A 21,006-nucleotide genomic window follows, 5' to 3' on the forward strand; every position below is an offset into this window, starting at 1 on the left:
ACACAGGGAGCGGGACCCCGGGTCCCCGTCTCCTCGCCGGGCTGGGAACCAGCCCCTGGGAGCACCTGCGAGAGGTGTCCAGGCTGCGCCCGGCGTCACCGGCCGGGAACACGGGTGTAGCTGTTGGATTGATGGCAGCAGAATAAACGAACATACGCTGAACAGCCAGAGACAGTAATGAGAGACTTGATGGGTAAGGTCACATTAAACAAAAATAAAGGTTAAAGATGAATAACTAAACTGTCTAGTCTCCCATCATTTGCATAATATAGTCTGACCAGTGCTATTAATACTAATCACATATTTGCTATCTGCTCTCTATTGCAGTTTAATCAGAGTGCTTTCACCTCCATTACCCCAGCGATTACAAGATGCACCGATGAGGTGCTCACGTTTAAATCCCCGGGAGAAGGGAGACTCGCACCACGCCACCATGCCTGCCCACGGGAGACGCCAGCAGCTCTGCACCTCATCTCACGGGCAGTAGCTGGAAGAGGAGATAGAAATACAAGCGTTTTCCGGCAAAACCTGGATGACACGACACAGTGAGGAAAAAGACGGGAAATTCAGCATCACGACCCGGCTTGGATAACACAGGAAGAGGCCGAAAACAGGAACTCACGGGCTCGCCCTGCTGCTGGCTCTTCTGCAGCGTGGTCTCCCTACATCCAGGAATCCCTATATCCAGGAGAGAGTCTGGTGCTGCTGAAGCTAAAGGGGTTTGCACCTCTGGAAAGCGAGTAACATCGCTTACTGGAAAATGCCAGCCCAAGGAGAAGCAAGGATGGGAATCTGAAGCTGCAGAAGTAAAGCCTCAACTTCAAGCGCGCAGGAAGGATTTGCAAGCGTTGCACAGGGCTCTCCAGCCCTGCTGCAGCCACCGGCCGCCTCCCACTTGCCACTGCGCTCGCCTCGGGCTTGGGGAACGCCAGGTTTCACAGAGAAGGTTCTCCTTCCACGTGGCTCCTACCAACGTTTTATTAAACAAGCTACAACCGCTGCAACAGCAGCTTTGTAGGCTTTATCACCAGCAGATTTGTGGCTTCCCCCCAGCCCAAAGACTGCTTCTCCACTGGGTCTTGTCAGCAGAGGCAGCGAAGCGAGCCCAGGGCATGGCCAGAGCCCGTAGGACTCTGCAAGTTCCAATAACCCAACCAAGGGGAAAAGAAATCACTTGCACGAGCACGAGCAGGCGGGTAACGTTCAGCGTATGCCCTCTATTACCATCGCGCAGCTACAGACACAAACGGGCAAGGTCCTTGCGAGGTCATGACCACTTGCCTCAAGGTCTGCAGTCCTGACGAGAAGCCTCCCACGGCTATTTTCTGTGCCGCCGTTTTAGCACGTCAAATGCTTATCGACGTGGTACCTGCGAATCAGCTTGCACCTACATGGAGGCACACTTGAAGATATTTCAGATACTTAGAGTAATGCCAGGGCATCTCCCTGTTGGCTGGCACAAATACGCAATGCTGGCAATCTGAAAAAAATATTAGTGACCTTCAGTAAAGCACACGATTTATTCCAACTGTGATTGCTCTGAGTCATTTCAGTCCAGTCCCCGCGTGAGTCCCTTAATTGGAATGTGTCAGTGGGTTAAAAAAGCATTAGAAAGAGAAGAGGAAAGTCAACCCACATGAATTAGTTCATGCCACTAATTAGCGTTAACTGAAATAACCACGGGGGCTAATTATTTCAAAAAGCCTGATGCAATCAGAGACTTGGACAGGAAGACCCGTGGAGCTTGGAGGAAAACTATTCTGGGACGCGGGAGTCCCCACCGCGCTCGTCTCTGCTTACGGAGCTACAACAGAAAGGTCGTTAGATTGTCACGGCCCCACATGCAAAAGCAGACGAGAAAACACGGGTATCTCTGCAGACAGCAGAGAAGCACCCACTCCACACAGCACCCGCCTAAACGGCCAGATCCTGCTTTTGTTACCCAAAAGCGGCAGCAATCCCGAATTAATCCGTACGGAAACGTGCCCCTCCCCTGCTAGCCAGCATCCCAGTGGCGTGGCCATCACCCCGGTATTGACGGCAGCGCCTCGGTGCTGCAGGGCGAAGGGGTGAGGCAGGGACAAGGCGGCAGCTCCTGGCTTTTAGATGAAGCAAGGCTGCCGCATTGCATGCTGATGCCCAGCTACCTCTTGCGCAAGTTGTTAATTGAACCAAATCCAATTTTGAGAAGAAATGAAGAGTGGGTGACACCTTTAAGAAAAAAATCTGCTCTTCCCCTGCACCTGACCGATAGAGAATCAATTAATAAAGAAACGATGATGACAAAACGTGATGGTCTGGCTTTGGGTAGATCACTTGGTACCAAACCTGGAGATGCTGCTTGTCTGGGAAGGTCGGTGACGCTGCTCTTCCCAGGCAGTATCTTACTGGTTTTAACCCAGCAAACACCCTGGAACAGGCTCCACAAAGACCGTAACACCTCTACTAATGGCAGAAAGCACCTCAACAGGAAAGAGAAATAGAATAAACTTTACTACTTTATTAAAAAAAAGTGTTCCTAGCTTGTCCAGGAGTTACCAGAGAGGCACTAAGAGACAATAACAAGGCACGCCTTCACAGTGCCCAGGGGCTTCCGTCTCACACTTATTAAAAGAGAGAAAGTGATTAACAGATCAGAGACCAGAAAGCGGTGAGAGAAAGAACGGAGGGGTGGGGAGCAAGGAGAGGAAGGGCAGACACTGCACGTCCCCAGCCCATGTCGCCGGCTGCCCCGCAGACGGGGACGGACACAGCACATCTCTGCGGCCCCCCACGCCGCCGGTGAGCTTGTGGCGAGCTCTGCATCGGCCGCTCACTCGGCTTCGCTGCTCCTGCGCGTCTGCACGGAGCCCGACACCTCTGGGGACGGAGACAAAGGCTGTGCAGCAACAAAGCAGCGAGTCCCCGGCTCTTCGGAGGCGGATAAATGGAGTTATGTTAAAAACACGCGACAGCATCGGATAGGCAGAGATCTCCCTTAAAAAGCACCTAGTTATCGGAGAGCGCCCATTTACAGGCTGCTATTTTGTTATTTGAAACAACACATCAAGGGCTCGACGTTCCCAAGTGAACCTCCACCGGCACAGCGCCGGCTGCGAATCCCCGCGCCGGCAGCGCTCGCTTGTAACCCACCAAGAGCTGACAAACGTGCGAGCGATGGTGAGCCTCCCCCACACTCCCCACCCTCCCTCGGGACCCTTTGGTTTCATCTGAAGAGCGTGGCCGGTCACATCGCTCCCCACGGCCCTGGAGGGGTGCTCCAGGACAGCACCAGCGATCCCAGGGGAAGCCGGCGTCCCACGGGACGTGCCAAGCCCCCGCGCAGCCCTGCTCGCCAGGGACTCCTTCCCGGGGCTCCGTGTCGCTCGGCGGGACCAGAAGCCAGCGCTCATTAGAAGAGCGCGAAGGGGCAGGTGAGGATGTGCCTGTGATGGAGTTTAAAGGCTGCGGCGAGTTGAGCTGCCAGAAGTCACGATGACACCAGGCATCCTGCCGAAAAACGGTCACCCAGTTCCACGTTCCCCCAGCACAGCATCCCCAGAAACAGTGCATCCCCCACTTCTTCTGGGGGGAAAAAGCATGGTTTTGGTCAATATTGACCTGGCATGAAGGGATGGGCTAAGGGAAGGGGCTAGCAGGCACGCGTTTAAGAGGACTTGAATTGCAGCTCCTCTCAAAACTGGAGATCACTGGCAACCCCCTGCTCGAAATACTAAAACCAACAACTGAAGTGCAACCTTAAACACTCCACGCAATAAAAAAGGCCCTTCTCAGTGCTGAAGTGGGCACAGCCATATTTATCATTAACAGCATCCAATACGCAGCTCTGGGACACAAGAAAATCTCCCTTATTTCTACTCTCGCAGTGCCTGGCAGCCCCACGCCCCGGTACAGCCCAGTACAGCCGCTCAGGGTCGCAACTGGGTCCCACCAGCAGCACCCAAACCCCTTTGATGAGACAGACCGTGCCCCCGTAAATTGGGAATAAACCTGGGGACAGCCAGCACAACCCTAGATCGCCGCTCGGGCTGCCAGAGTAACAGCCGGTAACAGCGAGTAACCCCAACCCCTCATCAACAAAACCCCACGTAACGAAGATGGAAAGCCAAATTTATTTTCATATGAAAGTTTAAGGGTCTCCAAGTGTTTCAGGTACATCTGGGTTTGCATTTTGATTCGGAGATGGCTAACAACGGAGCAGCGGTAATGGGCAGGGCAGACAGAAAGGCATCTCAACGGCAATTCTTTCTGGGCTTGCTAACAGGAGCTGGGTCAGCGCCGTCTATCGTGTTGCAAAATGGATTTCTTCCATTTTCAACTGCCTGAAATTTCATAAAACCTAAACCACAGCAAGTACAACCAGAGGCCGTGATCAGATCCATCCTCCAAAGCCACACAGTGCTGCCAGATACAGCGCAGGAGAAGACAAAGCGCACCAGAGAAGGCGAATGGAAGAGCTGAGCACGTGGGAAGCATCGCACGTGCGCTGATGCTGCTGGTGGACACCAGCGGCTCTCGGGGTCTATGAATCCAACCGAGCCCTCATCCCAAGAGCCAGGTCCCCAACACATCCTTGTCCCACCACGCCACCAGCAGCAGTTGAAGCTCCGGAGCCAAGCACTGCGCTGGGTGGGGATTGCCTCCCCCACCAGCAAGGAGGCTGGGAGGGAATCGCCCCTCGGTGATGGCCGGAGCCCCCCGGAAATCCGCCCGCGCCGGCTTGCTCGGCGCCAGGCAGGAGCAGGGTGACCCTGAGCAGAGGCACGGTTTCAGCCGAGGAGCCAAACAAATCAATCCAGCAATCGCTTAACGTGAGAGCGTCCTCACAAAGCCCAATTTCCTAAGGAGGGACAGACCTTGAGGGCCCGATCCTGCAAGACGCCGAGCACCGCAGCCCTCCCCACAGCTCGGCGGTGCATGCCCCCCATGCCAGCCCCACTGCCTGCCCCGGGACCGCTGATGTTTTTCCGGAGCTGCGGCATGGGGGGAGGCCCGGGGACTCCCCGCTTCCCATGCCAAGCATCTTCCATCTGGTTCCTCCAGCCCCACATCCTCCCCCGGCCCAGCAGGCAGCCCTGCCTGCAGCAGGCAGGAGGCTTGTAGCTATGGCAGCGCTGCCGCGGGAGTTGGGAAGGACAGGTTCATCCACAGACAACATTTTCAGCGCTTTCGCGGCAGATTTGCTCCAGCAGTGTCTTGTGAGCAGATCGGGCTGGGAGGCCTTTCTCCTCCTGACAGTGCAGCTGGCGGCAACGCGACACCGGAGCCTTCCCCCAGTCGCTGCGAACAGGGAAGCTTAAGTGAATATTAAGGAAGGCTGCTATCAGTTTATCTGTAACTAATATAATATTATTGCAAGTACGTTTTATTCACTGCTAATTATCAGCCACTTTGATAACTTATAATTCTTGAAAATTGCAAGCAGCAGCTTTAATCACCAGCCTCTGCTGATGGGCTGCGAGGGCAGGAAGAATAAATCACCTCCCCTCCGTGTCACCCGGAGCGTGGGGACGGGGTGTCCTGCAGGGTGACCCCCGGCCACAGGGGCTCCCCTGGGAGCTGCCTCATCCGATAGCAGCCGCTGGGAGACCCTTGGCAGTGCCAAAACCTGCAGCGCTCTCATGAGCCGGCAGCGCCGAGCACACCCAGAGAGACCCAGGGAGGCAGGCAGATTTATCAAAACCCACCCCAAGCCCTCAAATAAACCAAATCTGCCCTCCAACGGGAAGGAGGGGAAAGCATCCCGCAGCCCCAGGCGAGCGCAGCCCTTCTGATCAGAGGATGCTGGGGCACCCGCTCGCAGCCGGCATGGCTGGACCCCCGAGAGCATCGCTGCCGGAGAGCAGGCACGCGCCGCCGGCACCGGCCCCAGAGAGCGGCGGCTGCTCCAGAGCCGCCAAGGGCTGCGTGAGGGGCTCCAAGGGGAGCCAGGCACAGGCTAATCCATCTTTTTGGCCAAAGCAACGATTATATTAAAAAGAAACGTACGGATTTTTCTCGCTGGCCTTTCCAGGAGGGCGGAAAAACACAGCAGGAATGTTGCTGGCACCCGCTCTGGGAAGGCGGCAGCCCCGACGGCGCAGGGACAGGGCAAGCGCGCCCAGGAGGAGGGAACACTTGTACAATTCCCAGGCTCCTCGGGAAACCCAGGAGGTTTGTTACAAAACGTGATGTTTTGCAATATCGATGTTTTACATGGCAGAAAGGAGATGGTTTTTGTAACCTCTGCCATTACAAAAACAAAAGCGCAGGAGTATTTTCACTGCTTTTGCCACGCAACCTAGCAAAAAAAGAAAAAAAAACACCACCAAATATCCAAGCAACCTGTCAAACAAACAAAACCCACCTCCGCAACAGCAGGAGCGGGTTGCGTGTCACCAACCTCCTGTCCACCAGGAAGGCTGGAGAAACATTGAAGACACAACCAGCAAATTTCTTTTCCAAAGGATCAGTTGCTTCAGGCGGAGTTTTTGAGCACACAAGTGCTGCCCACCAAGACCAGTTAGGATGCGTATACCCTTCCAGTTGTTTGCTGGGAGGAAGCTTGCCTGTTACAGCCAAGCTCAGTGCCAGATCCTAATGGATATTTTCCTAAGGGATATTTGCCTAAGGACTGCCCTGCACATCACCACCACCCAGACACCCACAGCTTCCTCAGCAGGACACGGCAGAGAGGTTTGTGGCATCAAGTCAGCACTACGATATGAGATTTTAATTGTTAGCAATAAACCTTTAAGCCTCAGATGGGATTAACAAGAGCTTTTTCTCCACATGCTTATTAAAGTCTAACGGAGACCAGCTTTCCCTCTCTTCTCTCCCCCTGCCCCCTTCCCACCTTGTATATTTGTAGCGTGGCAACATGTATTTTTACAGTCCTTTATTATGCAAGGCTTTTTGCAAGGGTAAGAGAAAAAGCAAACAAAACTTCAATTAACAGCTCATTTTTACACAATATACTCCCCAGTAATGATTTGCTATCAGCGCAGATTGAATTAATGGGAAAGGGCGAACAAAACGGGCGGCTGCTGCTGCGGGTGGGATGTCAGGAGCCCTGGGAAGGGAACGGCGAGGGCTCCTCCGAGGGCTGGCGGAAGGTAGCAGTGCTCAGCTAGCGATCCATCACCCGTCAAATGAAGAGCCACGCCATGCCGGTGCTGCCTAATTACATTACATTAAAACACAACTTCCTTTAGACCCGCAATTGACGCTGCGGGCCGGTCCCTGGCAGGCGGACGGAGAAGCAGCGCGGCTGGGGCACAGCCCCTTCTCCCTGCATCCCCCCGAGAATCGCAGCCCCTCGGACACCGGCGCTGCCTCCGGGGACCCAGCCCGCAGCCGGCTCGTTCCCAAGGCCGCCATTTCTGCTCTTTCTCCTCCTCTCTGCATCTTGCACATCCCATAATTACCAAAATAGCACCAAAGCCCAAGAGAGACGCCAACTCCTCTGCTCATCTATAGGATCTACGGCAGAGCCAGGGGAGCCTGAAACACCTTCCCAAAGCACAGTGCAATAAGTCCACAGGAGAGGCCCTTCATCCTCTTCAGCTAGTGCAATTAATTTGTTAATTCATTACAGAAAGGAGAGTGTAATAAGGGACAAGGCACTTCCTGACTCCCACCACCAAGCAGCTAACCAATCTCCCTTCCTTTGGAAGCTCAGGACAGTCCATCTAGGATGTCCCATGGGCCACGGCTGAATTTCGAGCTGGGTCCCCTCCAGTCCGCCCCACGGGCAGGGCTCGTCCTAGGCTTTCATGCGTAACGTGTTTGGGCACCAGACTCCACCAAGACAACCTAAATTCCAGAAATCAAGCTCTGAAATCAGCCCTCATTTATTTTTATGTGTGGTAAGTACCTCACCTATGAAGTCTTGAGAGGCCTTAAAAACCACCTAGGAAATGCAAACCAACAGCAAGACGCCTTCGCGAGCCTGCAAAGAGCCTGAAACTTGAAGAGGGGACTCATCCGGTCAGATTTTCACTTTGCCTTAGCTCTGAAGCCTGGAGACAACAGATTAAAGGCACATCACTTTCACCACCTCGTTGATAATTAGAGCAGGATGGGGGGAAGACAGGAAAACAGACCATGAGGATTTTTCACGCCCCAAACGCGTCCCCGTTTTTTCCCCAATTGCCCAACAGCGTGCCACTCTCCGGCAAGGTCATCAGCCTATTCATAATATACACATAACACAATATATAATACAATTTTCCACTGGATTAAGAGTAAAGGTCTGTTTTACACCGCTAACCAGCAGCCACCCATGGCATCCATAAGCCAGGAGGCGGCGTGCGGCCGGCACCGCGTGGAACGGTTTGCACCGAAGGGCGGCCACGGAGCATTGCAAGGCAGCGACTTACCCATCCGCAGCGAGGGGACGGTCCTCCCTGGGGACATACACACACAAGAGGCACAAAACTGACTCTTTCCAGCTCGTCTTCAGAGCAGACAGCATGTCAAGGCAGTCTGGGTGAGTCAGAGTTTACCCTGAGAGCAAGTTGGCATTGTGCTGCCATTATAGATCCGTGCATATATATTTTCCATGATCTCCGTGAAAGCAGCCTTCCTCTCCCTGATATTCCCCACCCAACCAATTGCAGCCTCACTCGCTGCTTCTCTGTCATTTTAATGGCAGGTTTACTTTTCACAACGGAGGCATTAATTTGGGGTTATGCTATGAGCGAATTCAAAGGCAGATTTTAAGATCAAAGAACAGCCAAGGAACCACCCATACCACTCGGTGTGCCCACAGATAAACGGGGCCTCGTTCCACTGTTCAGAGTAAGAGCATGGATGCTACGGGAGCAAGTCTTACAGGCGATGCCGTCTCAGGGCAGCAGGCTCTTCACCACGAACCAGCACCGCAGTCACAGGAAAGGGAGGCAGAGGATTCCCAACTCCTTCCCAGAGCCCACCTGGGTGCAGACAGGGTACGGAGCATCACTGCAGCAAGAAAGGGAGCCTGAAGTTTCTCGAGCATCACCACCAGCTTTTAGAGGCCAGGACGCTCCCACCAACAGAGCCCACCCAACCTGAAGTATGGGCGCAACCCTGGGGCAATCCGAGCACCTGCGTCCTCTCCGGTCCACGCTCAGGCAGAAGCGGTGGGTCAGCACTCACACGCTGCTCTCCCCCTGGGAGCTTTCTGCCCGCTTTCTGCTTATTCCAGGACTAAAACATAACGTAACAAAAGGAATGCTCAAATTCAATCAGCAAAAAGGTCAGACACTGCGCAGGATCCAGCAGAACCCCCCTGACAGCGACGCATCCCTCCCCACGGTGCCAGCCAGACTCTTCTGGCAGGTACAGGGAAGATCTGGTTATTCCAGCATGCTCTTCCTTTTTGAAAATTTATCCTCTTTTACAATTCTGAGCCAGGCCCCAAACAGTAATTGAAATTCAATCAGCAAAGGCTGAGCCACAGAGGAGAGAAAAGCCCCGTGTTACATTACCAGCCTTATCAGTCAGTAATACCCGCTCGAGGTAACCGGCAGGGAAAGAGGTGCTTTATCACGGGCACAGGTTCGCAGCGGGGAAGGGAATGGTGGAAGAACATGCAAGCAGTGTGGGAGCTCACTGAACGAAGAATTAAGCCAGGTTTTCTCAGTCCCTGCTTTTTTACAGTGGGATTTTTTTTCCACCTCCTCGCTCCCCGTGCAACCCTGCTGTCAGCCCGCAGAGCCACGCTGCTGCGAGCGCCGCCGGACCGCTCCAGGTTTCATCTGCTGTCAGCGCAGTTAGTGATTGTCCCCATAAATCCAATGAGGGTGGGAGGGGAATTTAAGCCTGACATGGACTCAAAGCATCTCTGCTCTTTAGCTCTGGCTTTGGGGCTTCAAACATAATGGGTTTTTTTTTAAATGCTTAATACATAATAAGAGAGAGAATTGTAATGAAGAACAGCTGACAAATTGCACTCTGGAAGTAAACAACCCTTTGCCTCCATTAATAAAACAAAATGCTTTTCTAAATATTAGTATAAATACAACTTCGTGCTTTTTTTGCAAATAATTTCACCCTATCTAGCAACAACTGGATTTCAACCACTAAACCCACTGCACATGGGCAGGGAAGGGGCGGGAGGCAGGCTGGCTTTCCACAGATCATGCGGGCAAACAGATTTTAAATAAACCTTTAGGAGTTTCTGGGTACCAGCCTCAAGAAGTGGAAGGCTAACAAGAGATTTCCACAGGATCCCGCGGGTGGGCTTTGTGGTCAGCACCAGGGACCATGCTTGAAATCCTGCCCTTGCCACCGGCCTGGGACAGGACACAGGGAGACCATCCCAGGCATCAGTCCCACACGGATCTATAACCTTCCGTAGCGGGCCTCAGGGGAAGACTTGCGTTGGGTTTATTTGTGAAGTTAATAGGACTATTTATTTAGAGCTGGAAGGGGAAGGACCTTTCCCAACAGAAGGCTTTGCTACATTCCCTGATGAGGTTCCCAAAAAAGGTTTTCCTTCCTCAGTCATCAGAGCGGGATCCTTCCTTCCTTCCAGAGTCAGTGCAAAAGGGCCAGAATGCCTCAGAAAAAAAAACAAACAAACCAACCCAAACAGAAGGGCTGCTATTTATTTTCCCCTAAGCAAGGGAAATTGGAGCGAACCAGGAACGCACGAGCCAAGTTGCGGCTCACGCGAGCCCATGTCAACCGACTCCCTCTGGCCCATCCTCGCCCCCGCCACGAGGCAAAGGCTTGTCTCCGGCAGCGCCGGCGCAAGCGAAATACCGATTCGGGCCAGATTCGGTGCCACGTCGATCTGCAGGAGGGGTATGAAAGCGCAGCGACGGCAGCGGGGTTGCCCGGCTCCTGAGGCTGCATCGCCCCGCTCGGGGAGGGGGCTAAGCCCCCAGCTCAGGGCAGCACGAGCGCGGCGCAGACACGCGACGCGGCTTTGAATCGTGCATTTGCATGTCTGCCCACTCCCACTTTCTGCGTCCGGGCATCACCGCGCCAGCCCAGGTCTAGCCGGAAGGGCAACGCCGAGATGCGGGAAGGCTTTTGCAGGCAGCGGGAGCCAGCAGGCAGGGCGGACCAGGAGAGACTGAACACAGCCTGCATGTAAAAGAGGGTAGAGTCACTTTGCGTGCCACAGACCGCCAAAACCACCTCACTGGAACCGCTTTATTCAATCATTTTCCCAAGGTTATGTGGCTCAAGACATGCAGCTGCCAGGCTGAGCTCGGCGAGATGCCACCCACGCCATCGTGCCCGGGTCTCCAGGCTGCTCTGGACAGTGTTTCAGTCCCACGCTCAAAAATCTAATAAGCCAGAAAATACACATCTCACACACAGGCATGTCCCTTGGCTAATGCCTGAATTGAAAAAGCCTCTACCTACTACGGCAATAAGGATGTGCAGCTAATTAACTTTCTAGGAGTCACAGATGAACAGGAAAAAACACATTAAGAATGGGAACTTGTGATGGGCAAGTCTCGGAGGAATTAGCAAATTGCATAAGAGAAACCTTTATTCTGATTATAAATTAACACCAGCGACAAGACCCAGCACATTTTTACTGCCGCATGAAATAATTAACCCGTCAAATCCAGCTCCATGCAAATCAGAAGGGAGAGCAGTATTAAAAGCTTTTCATCTTTGCCGAGTGGAAGCACGCAAGCGGCCGGCGCCAAGCCGGGAGGATCACCAACGGCCTCGAACTGCACCCACGGCACTGACGACTGCCCTGCCTCGTTACCCCAGGTATGAGCTAGGAATCACTGCATAGTGCCTTCCCAAAAAAGATGCGTCCCATTGTCTAATCCAGCTGTGGTTTAGTCCTGAGAAGGAAACTGCAATTTTAAATAATAGGCAACTGTGCCTGGAGCACGCATGATGGTCTCTCCTCCCCCTCCTGCAGCTTCACCATCCGCAGCTTTCCCCCCCGATACGTGACTTGCATGGATTTAGAAAGCAAAATATCTGTCCTCGAGGCACATTCTGAGCCACATGACAGACACCATCATTATTAAATGGGAGAGCATCCTTGGATATCTGTTTATCAAGTTCTCAAATCCTTCCCAAGGGTGCTCGCCAAAAATAGCCTACAATTCACTGTGCAAAATGCCCAATCCCAGACTATGTTCCAAAAAAGCTTGCAAGCCTCGATTTGCAAAAATAGAAGAGGCACAACACAATTACATTTTGATAGGGTTAATGGGATCCAGCCTCCTACTACAAACATACACGCACCCGCTCCACTCTCCTCCATCCCACAGGAAGATCCTCAGCCTCCTGACAAAAACCATTATGCAGCCGCAAACCAGAGCCCAAAGTATTTCAAACTGGGTATGAAACGCAAGCCCTGGACCCCAGGCAGGGGTTTTGGCCACGCTGGTCCTTCCTGCAGCACGAGGGGCAAGCGCTGGCACGTGCCAACCCAGGCGAAAGGCTTTTAAAAGGCACTTTAGCTACTATTTGTTTTAAATCTAAGGAATGGTCCACCCGTCATATGCGGCTTTATTGATTTACTCTGTACTCTGAGGAAAAAAAAACAAAACACAAAACAAAGGAACCCCTGTACCTAGCTGACAAGAAGGAAAAAAATAAAATAAATGCAATTGAGATGGTATTTCTAGGACAGAATTACCGCCCTGGCTCCCCATCCTCCTGTCCCCAATCATCTTTCACAGCAGAAGTATTGGCAGGCTCCTAGTTATAACTGAGTAACGGCCCATCAGCTCTCTCCCTGGATTATATATTAACTCCCAGTTCTCCTGCAACACCTGCCCTCCTCTCCCTCCCCCTTCAACTCCGACCAGTTCTCCCAGGAGGAGACCCCGAGGCTGCCCCAGACCCCGCAGCACCCATCGGGGTCCTGGGCAGAGCTCCGCTGCGGTGGCAGCCCTGCACCCACCGCCACGGGAGCGACAGAGCTGTCCCTTTCTTTAAGCGGACAGATGTTTCCAAGCAAAATGAAGCCTCGAGGTAGAGGAGATGAAGCTGATTATGCCTCATTATCCTATTTAGAGTAATGATCGCAGAGCCAGGAGGACGTCACACAGCCGGGCAGCGGAAGGAGTACGATGGTTAATAGAAGCGCGTACGCACGTGGGCAGGCAGGTACGGCCGAGCTGACACGCAGCCCGCGAGGGGTTTATCATCGCTTGCTTTCTCCTCTTCCCTTGCCCGTGCCACCTTCCCAATCCCACCGGCATCCCGCCTGCGAATTCCCGCTTGCTTGGAGGAGCATTTAAGGGCAGTGATCTAGAAAAGACAGGAGCAAGGGAGCTCCTGGAAGCCACAGCTTCAACATGGGTGCTCCACTGCGCCTGGGCCCAGCATCCCACCCGAAGCCCGCCCACGCAGGCACGGGAACACCCGTGGGAACTCCAACAGCCTGCAGCACCTGCCAGGAGAGGCCTCAGGGGATGCAGCAGCTCGAAGCCAAAGGCAACACACACGCATGTGAAAATTCAGGAGCAAAAGCAGCCAGGGACTGTCTGAAAACCAGAGTCCGGGCTGGATGTGTCCTCTGGGCTCTCGCGGGATTCCCCCGGGAAAAGGGAGGCCAGCGCAAGAAATCCATCACGGACACCCAATAAAACATCACACTGAACAAAACCCAGCCAAGTCAGCAGAGCTGCAGGACAGATTTGAAGGATGAGAACAACAACACTTAATTCCAGCATTCTTATGGGTAACAGTAGACCCAATACAGCGACTCGGCTATCAGGGACCTACTGTGCTGAGCAGTATTTTTAAGTAAACTCTCCCTCAAAGGCTTCAGGTCTTGGCACCGAAGACCCTCAGCCCCACCCTTTTTAGTAAAGGCAATAGAGTCTCATACATCCCCCCCCATCACCCACCCTTTTCCATCCAGTTGCCTCCTCGAACAACACCGAGGAAGGAAGGAGAGGAACCTGTTGCGGCATCACGGGGGCCGGGAAGGGAAGAGACGGGCAGGCCGTTCGGTAGCGGTTCAAGGTATTCCTGAAACTATAGCAGTGTCCTGCGCCGCAGAACCAGCTCAGCTGCCGCCTCCCCAGCCGCCCAACCCAGCGCAGCTGGTAAAGACACGCTTTGGCTGAACACAACACGCGAGGAGATGGTTGCCAAAATAAGGGAGAGACTCTTTTTTAAAAACTTCCGAGGTCTGTTTCTGCAACGGTCTCGCTCTCCAAGCACACCTGAAAGCCCCGTCGCAGTTTGCTGTCCTCCACCAGCCGAGCTGAACGCTCTCAGGCCAGCATCTCCTCCTCCATAAACTCTGCTAAAGGATGAATAAACACGTTAAAGGCTTCACACAGGGAAACAGCGAAAGATAAAGATGTAGTAGATTAGATCTGTCTTTTGTAAGGAATTTAATGACTACAGCTGTTCAGCATCATTAACCAGTTTGTCTTGGAGGTTTAACCCTCCCGCCAGCTCCAGCGCTGCCGTTGAGCAAACGCTCGGGTACCACGGGAGCTGCCCAGCTCCCAGTGAGGCTGCAGCAGGAGCGAAGCCTTGCTCCCTCCCCGGGGAGCAGGGCTGGGGTGATAAGGAGTCATTAAAAGCTTTTACTACCTGTTGCTATCCAGCAAACTAATTACGGAGGAGTGCCAGGCAGAGAGCGCGCTCTCCGTGCAAAGAGCAGCCTGCTAAAAACGGATCGCTCACCCTGCCCACCTGGGGACAGCATGCCCCACGGTCTCACCAGCATCCCATCCCTGCCTGCTTAAGTGGGGCGGAAAAAACAACCCTGAGATTTTAACTGATTTAGAAAGAAGCAAGACTTGTTGGAAGTGAAGTGCAATAGCTTAACCCTTGTCTGAGCAGCACTGGCCCCTAAGAGAGAAGTCTGGGCTCCTTCTGGGTGAAGAGAGATGCATCTGGAGCAAATTCCCCTGCCAGCACAGCCCCAAGGACGGCTCAAGACTGACCAGGCACTTGCTGACTTTTCATCTCCACACATTCCGCTTTAACCTCTACCCGTGCTGCTCCACAGCATCCCTCGTAACGTCACCAAGTCTCTGGGTACCCTCGCAAAGCATCCCAAAAGTCCCATCCCCTGCCTGCTGCAGAGTGTCTGACCAGCCCCAGGAGCCATCACTGCTGCCTCTGGGCAGGGAGCGCAGCAGACCCTCCCCACCACCAGCTCTCCTGACCCTGCCCGAGTCACCCGGGGAGGGACAAGCGGCGTTTTGCGTTCACGCAGAATCTAACCAGGTGGGTCCTGCCCACTGTCCGGCTGGAGGAGGCGGACACCCGTTTTTTCGGGAAGCACCACACACAGGCGGCGGCAGCAGCCACGGGGCGCGAAGCCCCTTCGAGCGCAGCGTTAGCACACGCACCAGCCACCAGAAGTCCGGTGGTGGCACACGCTTTCCTGCACGGTGCAAACAGCTGCGTCGAGCCAGAAGAGCGAACAGCTCCTCTCCCATGGGTATTTGAACTGGATTTAAAGCAAGAGATGACTGTGTATTTTTTATATATATTGCACTGCTCCCTACAAGGCCACCGCGCTCACCACCGTGCACGCCGGCCGCCCTTGTCACCGCTCCATCCTGCTCTTTGCAACGCAAGAATTTCACTTCCTCAACGCTCTTCCCCCTCCGCACGCTCCCATTTCAAAAGGCAGCGGAGAAGAACGCCAGCCATCAGGAAGAAGCAGGTTTCGTGGTGCAACTGTTTGTCTTCCCTGTTGGGAAACATCAGCTTCAGGCAGCTGATCAAATACACCCCGGGCCCCATCCAGCACCTCGTATCGCCGCTACGCCCCACGCAGGCAAGAGACCTCGGGCTACTGAGAGCAGAAGAAGAAAAAGGAGGGTTTGATGGCAACCAGCTTCCAAGAGCTCCAGCTACCCGATGGCAGCCCCCGGCCCCCCGTAAAGGGTTCGGGAGGCCCGGGAAGAGCCGGGACACAGGCAGGCAGAGAGCACGGAGCGGGGCCAAGCTTTCAGCCGTCTGGCACTGCTGTCGTTTCATTTATTTGTTCTTTACTCTAATGCATCCATTTGCACTGGAAGTCACACACCGTAGTATCAAGCGATTTTCTTCATAGCTGAGGATGCGTTTGACTGTACCTGTTACGAGAGGCTCAAAAAGCACGGGAGCGGGGAAGGCGGATGCTGCGGGGACGCGGGGGTAAGCAGCTGTACGCTCTTCAAATGCAAAGCCTCACGCTCCTTACTCATAGCCACAGATAATCCCCCCGCCCACTAAAATAAATTAAAAATTTTAAAAGTTCCTTGGAAGATTTTCAAAATATCTTTACTGACTAAGCCATTCTTGTGTTTTCAGCTGTAAAACTCCAACAGCTTCCCATTTATTTTTTTAATAATACTCTTCAACAATAGGATGGTTCATTCAATTTTGAAATGCTTAGAATGTTGACAGGTCTGCAAACTAAACCCCTGGGCTGAAACAGAAGGTCACACCTGAACTGTTTGCAAAGTGTTGCCAGTGAAAAAAACAAAAGCAGAAGCATGAAAAGAAAAAAAAGAAAAAAAAAAAAGGAAGAAAAAGAGCACAGACAGCCTAAAGCTGCATTCAGCCCTGGCAGAGCCACCCAGGGTCTTGGAGAAAACACAGTTTCATTAGATCTGTGATAGAAACCAATTTGTATCCGGCTTCTGCCACAGCAGAGCCAGAGGAAGAGCAGAAGCCCCCAGCCCAGGAACGCCCACTTACCAGCGCCGGGATGAGCAGGTCGGCGAAGTACACGAAAGCTGCTCCCAGAGCAAAGCCCACGGCCACCGGCAAGAAAGCGAAGGCTCCGAAGCTACCGGACTCCTCAGCCATGTCGATAGCCGGGGCCAGGAGGGACCAGTAGGAAGCAGCCAGCATGACCTGGGAGACAGAAGGGGAGCGGTGAGAACCACGTAGGCACCGATGCCGTGAGGATCCGACACCAGCTGCAGCACAGCAGCGCCGCAGGCAGCTCCACCAGCGGCCCACCCTCCAGCCAAAGAAACCAAAGGAGAGGAGCTGCGTGGCCATTGCAACCCAGCAAAGCCATCAAAACCCACTTCCCAACGGACCGAATCGCTGAAGGATGGAGAAATGAGGTTTTCCCTCATTTTCACCAAGAGTATTTTTCTTGACCCAAAAGTATGAAGCAGCGAACGAACCACATGAGCTCGTTCAGAAGATTTTCTGTGGGATTAGCACAGCCACAACAGTCCTTCAAACAAGAATGGTGACAGCAGCACGGCAGCAGGAAAAACACCCTCCCCTCGACTGTTTTGCAGCAACAGGAGTCCAAGACCCCGCCGGCCACCACACTCCTCCTCTGCATCCCAAAGCCAGGGTGAACCACATCCACCCTGCACCCAGCTCTGGGCTTCTCCACAGCACGGGCAGGGGAGGAAGGAAACACAGCCTTCATCTCATGCAGGAGAAGAATAAATATCGGATAACGCCTGGAGCCAAAGAGCCATCTCCAAGTTAGCTGAGGGCACGCCAAGGCTTCGCTACGCTGGTTTAAGCTTACTGCGGTTTAGCTGCCAAGGTCCTTGCCTCGCCACCCCAGACCAAGGCAACCGCAGCAGCTTTGCAACCCCTCTGCTCCTTCACGGACCAACACTTGGGCTGTTCCTGTCCCAGCAGCCCAGCTGGAGCACCCAGGCTGGGAGGAGAACAAATTCCCATCCCAAACAGCAACGTGCCGGCTCCCGGCAGAGACCAGCGCTGCCGAAGTCCTATGGGCATGTTTTACCAACACAGTTTGCACCAGAAAAATAAACCTTTCCAGTAGCAGAGTGCTTTTGTTCCTTGCTTGCTGCTTAGCAGGGAGGGAGAAGGAACAGCTACCCAACAGACCATAGAAAAACAGAATTTGGGACTTGTGGGGATCTCCAATCCAGCCCTGCTCAGAGTTGGTTGCTCAGGGTGTTACCCAGTGTGGAGAACAGAAAGCCAAGCAAGGCACCAGTTTCACAAGCTTGTACTAAAGAACATAATATTAACATGCATTTTATCACCTTATCTCTTCCTCTCCTCTGCTACCCAACATACCGGGCCGGGTTAATTAAAAAGTCATCAGCCCAGCGCAATGCCCTCAGCAGCAGCCTTGGCCCCGGTTTCTGTCCCTGCAGCCGTTCAGCTCCGCAGGAGCTCAGCTGTGCCCAGCTCTGGGGACCGGTCCCATCACACACCAGGAGGAAGCCAGTCAGCAACACAAGCACAGATGGGCTTAAAAACCACACTGAGATCTGCAGCAGGCTTTGGGAAAGGGTCTGGACCAGCAAGGGCAGAGAAGCGGTGGCACCCGCTGCCCTGCCATGGACGGGCAGGGTCCGTGTTGCCTCGGGGCGGGCAAGGCAATGCTCCGAGCTCTCTCCCAGCCCTGCCTGTGAGCAGGGACGCTCCCCTTCGCCTTGCTTCCAACAGAGAAAGGGGTGCGGCATCAGGATCCAGCAGGAACAAACAAAGCGAGCCCGGATACAGCAGCAGGACAGATGCTGCGAGGAAAGGTGATTCCACCTCTCCATCCAGCAACCCCCCACCCCGAGCACCCCACAAAGTCCCATTTGCAGGGTGCTCAGGAGAGATGCTGCTCAGCTTGCTCTCAGGGCAAAAGTATTTGCCCATGGAAGAGAAGTGCGTAACAAACTATTACACTTTAAATTACTTTTGACAAAGGAACGAGATGCCTATTGCTGTAGACACCAGCCCCTGAGGGATCGTGTAAATCTCAGCTCACTATGAGTAAGAAGAGAGCAGGCTGTCATGTCAGGCTTAACTACGGCTGTCAAACTTCATATTTCAAATGCCACCTCCTTTAAAAAACAACCACACACCCCAACATAGAAACACAAGCAACAGGGAAAGGCTTTGCAGAATTATATTGTCATCTTATCTTAACATATCATTTCCCTATGGAAAACAGAGGCCTGACACTGCTCAGCCTCCAGATCCCGTCACCACCGAAGTCAGCAGCAGAGCTCCCACCAGCTTCGCTGTACACGGGCTCCGGGGGAAGATGGTGACAGAGCTTCAGCTCCACCAAGCTGAAGGAATGAACTGCTGGGCTGCACCAACCACCTCCACTTGCTTGGGAAGGAAAAGCCATTTACTCCTACGCCCCTTTATGCAGAGAAACCCCTTGACCCCACTTAGTGGGAGAACTGGAAGCCATTGCCCTGCAGCCACCAGAAGTGACAATGTCCCCCCGCCCCCCCTCAGCCCATCTCCGAGCTCAGGTGTGGGTTTAGGGATATGGGCTTGCCTGGGAGCAGCCAAGGTCCTGCTGCAGGGTGCTAGCTCCTGCCCACCCTGTTCAGCATCAGAGCTGGCACTTACCCTCCTGGTTCAGCAGCATCCCTTATCAGACGATGCTCATGAGCTAACAAAAAGGGTGAGGATCTCTGCCAGCAACCTGATTTAAGTTAAAAAAAAAAAAAAAAAAAAAAAAAAAAATCACACCCTATTTCAAATCTTTGTAGTTGTCCGGCCAAGGGACAGGAACACAAACCCCACCAACGCCACCAACCAAGCTGGTGTCAAAGGCAGGAATAAAAAGAGAAAAAGCCTGCCTGGGCTCTCCTCAGATCAACAAAACATGAAGCCACTTCAGCAGAGGGTACGATTTTCTGCACAAAGCCTTCCCCTCGCCCCAGCCCTGCTCAGTCCAGCCAAGACGGGCAGCAGGGGATCCACAGTGCGCCGGCTCACTGGCACTGGGACACATGCCTCCTGCCAAACTGGATTTGGACATTTTTGCAAAGAGACATCATGCTCCAAAGCCAAGGTGCAACAACGCCGTAAATCTACCAGCTCTTGGGAAAACAAGCTGCGGTTGATGGGGAGGAGAAAGTATGCAGAAGGCAGCTGCGTATCTAAAGCATTCCCGGGTTACGGGGAGCCCAAACCCTTCCCTGGGACACATCAGCGTAATCGGAGACAAAACCCAGGCTCAAAACCCAACTGCCTTGCACCACAGAAAATTACTGAACTCAGGTCTGTGTCCTCACGCTGATGGGAAACCCTCAAAATGTGCCAGGCAGCAGGATTTATAACCACAACGTGCCCCGACACCACTCCCAGGGATTGACGGGTCTCCATCGCTGAGCCCTGGGCACCAGCATCTCCTTCCGGGCACGGGCTCGATGCAGGTGCCCGATTTTTGGGGGGTTTGAGAGTTTTGCTCTCCCAAACGCTGCGCTGCCAGCACTCCTCCCCACCTGGACTGCAGAGCCAGCACCGCCCCAGCTCAGCCCGCGCAGCTTCAGAGCCACACAGGAGCTTTATTTTCTGCAAATACAGAACAAACAGGACAGCGATCTTCATCCCCAGTCACAGCTGGCCCTGCTGGACCCCAGGGTGAGGGGAAGAGCCCCTGCACATCCCAGTCTGGTATCACACCGTCACATTAAAATTAAAGCCCTCACGTCTCGTCTGCTGCAAGCTGCAGCTTCGCGCCACACTCCTGCGGGGTCATCGAGATGAGAACGGCAGCTTCAAGGGAAGCAGCCACATTAACGGCGTGCGGATCAGAAAACCCAGGTTGCTTACGAGCAAAGGAGACCCCCTTGGCAGGGCGGGAAAGAAAAGTGGAAGGTGAGAGACTGGCAGGACATTTTCCCTGCCAAACTTTTTCACTTGACTTCATCAAGGCTCCAACGACGAGAACCGGCCTCAGCAGACCCGCGTAAATTACTGATGCCGTTTTAAGCAGCACTGAAAGGGAATATTCAATACCAGACGTGCCTGGTGCAGTTTAAAGAGCATGTCTTTATGATTTCCTGCTTCACCTGGGAGAGGAGAAATCAAACTGCGACCCAGTAAGAGGAGTATCTATGCGAGGCTGCAGGGAAGGAGGACTGCAAGTGTTTAGGTAGCATTTATGAAGCCTGAGCGTGCCGCACCTCCAGGATAACACCAAGATAACAGAGAACATCTGAAAAAGGTCTTATTTAAGATTATCAAGGTTTAAGAGAAAAGCAGAATTCCACATCAGATGCCCAAGCAAGCAAAGCCTTGTCTCCATGGAAACACATCACCTCAGAGGCTTTTGCATACAAAACCCTCTATTATCTGCGATTTCCAGGAAAGGAACTGAGGCAGAGAGAAGCT

The 21,006-nt window shown here is 53.4% G+C and overlaps 1 protein-coding gene across 1 annotated transcript in view; it reads right to left on the reverse strand.

Moving 5' to 3' along the window:
* Positions 1-21,006, reverse strand: part of SLC39A11 (solute carrier family 39 member 11) — a gene marked incomplete at both ends in the record, with an annotated part of 95,860 nt that overhangs the window by 70,017 nt on the left and 4,837 nt on the right. Inside the window, one exon of the mRNA XM_082008232.1 lies at positions 16,621-16,779. Coding sequence (XP_081864358.1) covers positions 16,621-16,779 — 159 coding nt within the window. The remainder of the gene's footprint in view (positions 1-16,620; positions 16,780-21,006) is intronic.

The sequence above is a fragment of the Phaethon aethereus genome (genome assembly GCF_964289735.1).
Source record: "Phaethon aethereus genome assembly, chromosome: 18".
NCBI classification, from domain to species: domain Eukaryota; kingdom Metazoa; phylum Chordata; class Aves; order Phaethontiformes; family Phaethontidae; genus Phaethon; species Phaethon aethereus.